Below are 5,676 nucleotides of genomic sequence, written 5' to 3' on the forward strand. Positions count from 1 at the left end.
AGACAAAACTATTTCAAAAGAATCCCAGAAAATGGAGTAAAATTAGGGGAAAGTATATGACTTGATGCTGGCTCAGTGAGGACACTTGAATAAGTCTGAAAAATGAGAGCAGAAAATTAGTACCTGCAATAAATAAAAGACTTCTTCTGTCCCATAAATACAACACTAACAGTTCTTTTATTCACTTCCAGGTTGTCTTTGGATCCCTAGGATCATGATTCCTCATGCTGAGCACCATAGATCAGCCCTCCCCGGCAGAAGTCAGAGGAGCCATGGGGAACCGCACCACTGTCACCGAGTTTGTGCTGATGGGGCTCTCAGATGCCTGTGAGCTGCAGATGCTCATCTTCCTGGGGCTCCTCCTGACCTACCTCCTCACACTGCTGGGGAACCTCCTCATCGTGGTCCTCACCCTCACCGACAGGCGCCTGCACACCCCCATGTACTACTTCCTCCGCAACTTTGCTGTCCTGGAGATCTGGTTCACCTCAGTCATCTTCCCCAAGATGCTGAACAACATCCTCACTGGACATAAAACCATCTCCCTACCAGGCTGCTTCCTACAAAGTTTCCTCTATTTCTCCCTGGGCACCACAGAGTTCTTCCTGCTGGCAGTGATGTCCTTTGACAGGTATGTGGCCATATGTAACCCCTTGCGTTATGCCACCATCATGAACAAAAGGGTCTGTGTCCAGCTGGTGCTCTCTTCATGGACAACAGGATTCCTTCTCATCATTGTTCTGAGTTTCTTCATGTTTCGGCAGCCATTCTGTGGCCCCAATATTATTAACCATTTCTTCTGTGACAACTTTCCTCTCCTGGAACTCATATGTGCAGACACAACTCTCATAGAGCTTCTGTGTTTTGTCGTGGCCAACTTCAGCTTGCTGGGCACTCTGTCCGTGACAGCCACCTGCTATGGCCGCATCCTCCACACTGTCCTGCGCATCCCCTCAGCCAAGGAGAGGCAGAAAGCCTTCTCCACCTGCTCCTCCCACATCATTGTGGTGTCCCTCTTCTATGGCAGCTGCATCTTCATGTATGTCCGGTCAGGCAAGGGTGGCCAGGGAGAGGACAGGAACAAGGTGGTGGCATTACTCAATACCGTGGTGACCCCGATGCTCAACCCTTTCATCTACACTCTGAGGAACAAACAGGTGAAGCAGGTGTTTAGGGAACAGGTGAGCAAGCTCCTTCATGAAGCTGTGGAACGAAGAGGCAGAAGCTCGTATTTCTAGACATGCTAATAGGACATAGATCTCTTGAAGAAACTGGACCTTTCCATTCAGAGGAAGCGCTGACGATAAGTTTCTGCAAGATCTGTTTCTGTGGTGCCAGTCACTTTGCGATTCGGCATGAACTCAGAAGCTCTTGGGACTCTTAAGGCGTTTTTATCAATTCCAAGATTTGAACAGTCTGTTCATTCCGGCAGTGTCTGCCTGGCTTCCCAACAGAACACAAGCTCTGAGAGGCAGGAGCCAGCTCTGTAATTCCCATGAGCTTCAAGTATCAATCCATTGCCATAGACCTCATAGACAATAAATACCTGCAGAACGATTAAATGCTTAATGTGTGTTCCTCCATCACCCTCAGAGAAAGAATAGTTCTCTATTAGCACTGTCTTTATTTACACTTAATAGTTCTGTTACAGAAAAATATAAGCAAAAACTCAAAATCTCTATAGCTAGTATAATTGTTTGTTTTGCACATAAAGTTATTTCTGTTTTTTGATATTAAAATTCATATAAATTCTGTATTCCTGTTTATGGAAGCTCTTCCATCAACTAGTTATATTATTTCTTTGAGCTCCAATTTTCTCATCTGTAAGACTAAGATGACAATATCCACTTCAAAAGATTATAATAAAAGTGACCAGCAGTTGGCACTATGGTTTAGGCTCTGAATTCCCACATGGCTGACCATGGTTCCAGCCCAGGACCCGGTGGCTTGCTTTCTCACTTTCCCACTCTTCTCTCTCTGTCTCTCTCTGATGAGTCCATGTGCCATGCAGAAAATTTAAAAGTAATATTGATTAATTAAAATAAATATTTTTTTTTTGGAGAGGTTTTTCACTATAGGGCGCATGTGCTCGCCAGACAGACAGAGAGAGATGTAGAGACAGAAAGCGAGAAATCACCCCCCAGGGGAGATGGTCACACCACAATCCCTTCTCCTCCATTCTCCTCTCGGGATCTTAGGCATGCAAGCACACGCGCACGGCATGAGTTTTAAGTCACCGGGTCCGGGACAGGAACCGCGGTCGACTACATGGGAATCCAGCGACATAGCCATTACGCTAACTGCTGGTTCCCAAAATAAATAATTCTTTAAAAAAGATTATGTTAAAGTCAAACGGCAGGGGGGCGGAAGGTACAACAGGTAGCACTGGTCTCCCACATGTTCAACTGTGGTTCACATTCCAGACCCAGCAGCTTGAAAATCATAATGGGCATGTGTACGTGTGTGCCCAAAAATCTAGAGAAGAATTGAGAAGGGATTTCAGCATGGTCATTCCCCATGGGAAGAGAGTTCTCACTTTCCCTCTCTGTCTCTCTGGTGAGCGCACCTGCCCTATGGTAAAAACCTTAATTAAAAAAAAAAAAAAAAAACACCTTAAAAACGAATTTTTTTTGAAACCTTAAAAAATGACTGGCTTAAAAAAATAAATAAATAAATAAATAAATAAAAAACACCTTAAACACGATATTTTATTGAGACCTTAAATAGTGACTGGCACAGAGTAAGGCCTCAGTAATGTTAACTCCTTTACTCTAATTCTCATCCTACTCTTCCTTTCCTCCTTTTTTATTTTATATCAGTTCTCAACAAAAGCATTTTAGAAGATTTTACATTCAAAATGTTAATTCATATCATTTAGTTCAATACAGTGTTTGACTTACTGCAATTTATGACTAAGATGTTTACTGCTAATGAAGTCATAGTCATATCTGTAAATGAACAAATATTAAACAACTAAGTAACCAAAGTCATCGACATGCTAATACCTTACAGCATCATTACTGTGCAAATGCCATGTTCAAGGAAATACATTATGCGGTCTAGCAGCTAAAATCTATGCCTTTGAGTCATTTGATATTTAATGAAGAAGACATAAAGTACCCAAATAACTATCATTCAGGGTAAAAATTATGACATAAGAAAAATCATGTATATCTATTCAAAAACAAATTTGACAACCAGGAGGAAATGTATTATTGTCCAGCAAAAGACAATTTTCAAAAACTGAAATAAGGAGAAATAGAAACCTCAACTGGACAAATTACCATAGAAAAATATCAAAATGGGATTATATAGTTTCTGTACTTCAAAAACTATGTCTTTCATGTTAAACATTAAAAGCCAGGCCAGAAAGAACTATCGCATGTTTTCTCTTATATGTGGAAATTGAAAAAATATTAAAAATACGAATACAATAAAACAGCCTCACACAGGTAGAGGGATGAAGAATAACTATTAGAGGTTGAGAAGGATCAGGTGAGCATCTATAGAGGGATGTTGATTAATGGAAGGAACATTGCTGACAGAAGGAACAGCTATTTTTATAATACATAGTGGGGAGAATACAGATGGCAACAACTTGCTGTGTATCTCATAGCACTAAAAGGGAGAATTTTGAATGTTCCCACCACAAGTAATGACAAATGGTTGAGATAGTACATATGCTAATTACCCTGCATGAATCATTACACATTGTATTCTTTTTTTTTTTTTTTTTTTTTAAAGGGTTTTTTTTTAGGGGGCTTTGCTTTTTCTCCGCACGTGCCCTATAGCAAAAACCTCACAAAAAAAAAAAAAAAAAAAAAAAAAACATAGTGGGGAGAATATAGATGGCAGCAACTTACTGTGTATCTCATAGCAACTAAAAGGGAGAATTTTGAATGTCCCGAACACAGGTAATGACAAATGGTTGAGATAGTGCATATGCTAATTACCCTGCATGAATCATTACACATTGTATTCTTATACTGTAAAACCATGCTGTATTTCCACAAAGAGGTACAATGATTATATATTAATAAAAATAGTTTATATACTATACCCTCAACAACAACAGCAACAAACAAAAAAGTGACTGAAATCTATAAATGGCCAATAGGTTTAAGAAAAGCTGTGCAACATCACTAATTGTTAAGGAATGCAAATAAAAACTACAGTGAAATGCACTGTCACTTCACACTCATAGGATGACTTTTAAAAGGACCCAGAAAATAGCAAGTGTTGTCAAGAATGTTCAAGAATATACAACTATTAAAAATAAATGAATAAAAAATAAATAAAAAAGAATATGGAGAAATCAGAACACGTTTCCATTTCTGGTAGGAATTATAAAAAATGGTAGAGGGAACCAGCAGTTGGCGTAATGGCTATGTCGCTGGACTCCCACGTAGTCGACCGCGGTTCGTGTCCCAGACCCGGTGGCTTAAAACCCACCGCGTGAAATAAGTCTATCATAAAAGGACAAATTTTGTATGGTCCATTCATATGAGGTTCCTAGAACAGTCAAATTCTGGAAGAAGGTTAGATGATGGTTACCAGCGGCTGGGTCAAGAGGGAATGAGGAGTTCTTGTCTAACAGGTACAGAGTTTCAGTTTGGGACTACTAAACTACGAAAGTTCTGGAAATGGGTAGTGGTTGTAACTGCGCGACAATGGGACTATACTTGCTACTGAACTGAATCATTAAAAATGGTAAAAATTTTATGTTAGGTGTTTTTATTTATTTATTTTTTTTGGAGAGGTTTTTGCTATAGGGCGCATGCGCTCGCCAGACATACAGAGAGAGACATAGAGACAGAAAGCAAGAAATCACCCTCCATGGGGGATGGTCACACCGCAATCCCTTCTCCTCCATTCTCCTCTCGGGATCTTGAGCACGCACGCACACGTGCCCGGCGTGAGTTTTAAGCCACTGGGTCCAGGACGCGAACCGCGGTCGACTACGTGGGAGTCCAGCAACATAGCCATTATGCTAACTGCTGGTTCCCAATGTTAGGTGTTTTTTACCACAATATTTTTAAAATTCACATTCCAGAGCAGAAACAAAATAAAACTATGTCCTCTTGACTCCCCGCTTTTCTCATATATCCTATAGCAAATCTATACCCAAATTCTGTGGTTGTTCCTTCAAAATATATACAGAACCTTGGCACTTCTTCCATCACTGTCATCTTTCTCCACACCATCTCCCATTTCCTTCTGGGTCTCCATCTCCTACCTGCCACCCCTACTCCATCCCCCGACAATGAGACTATACTTGCTACTGAACGGAATCATTAAAAATGGTAAAATTTTTATGTTAGGTTTTTTTTTTACCACAATATTTTTAAAATTCACATTTCAGAGCAGAAACAAAATAAAACTATGTCATCTTGACTCCCCACTTTTCTCATATATCCTACAGCAAATCTATACGCAAATTCTATGGTTGTTCCTTCAAAATATATACAGAACCTTGGCACTTCTTCCATCACTGTCATCTTTCTCCACACCATCTCCCATTTCCTTCTGGGTCTCCATCTCCTACCTGCCACCCCTACTCCATCCCCAGAGGCCTAGAGAAGTTAGAAGCCACGGATAAGGGAAGAGGGGGCTTGCAGAGTTCAGACAGATGACATCAACCACACATACCCTTTCTCTCTGAAGACCTCCTGCCTC

The 5,676-nt window shown here is 40.6% G+C and overlaps 1 protein-coding gene across 1 annotated transcript; it reads left to right on the plus strand.

Moving 5' to 3' along the window:
* Positions 1 to 272: 272 nt before the first annotated feature.
* Positions 273 to 1,238, plus strand: LOC102480641 (olfactory receptor 49). Its single transcript, XM_006144592.1, has one exon. The coding sequence runs from the start codon at positions 273 to 275 to the stop codon at positions 1,236 to 1,238; it is 966 nt and encodes a 321-aa protein (XP_006144654.1).
* Positions 1,239 to 5,676: the final 4,438 nt, after the last annotated feature.

This window comes from Tupaia chinensis, unplaced genomic scaffold (genome assembly GCF_000334495.1).
Source record: "Tupaia chinensis unplaced genomic scaffold, TupChi_1.0 Scaffold000126_2, whole genome shotgun sequence".
Lineage (NCBI taxonomy): Eukaryota > Metazoa > Chordata > Mammalia > Scandentia > Tupaiidae > Tupaia > Tupaia belangeri.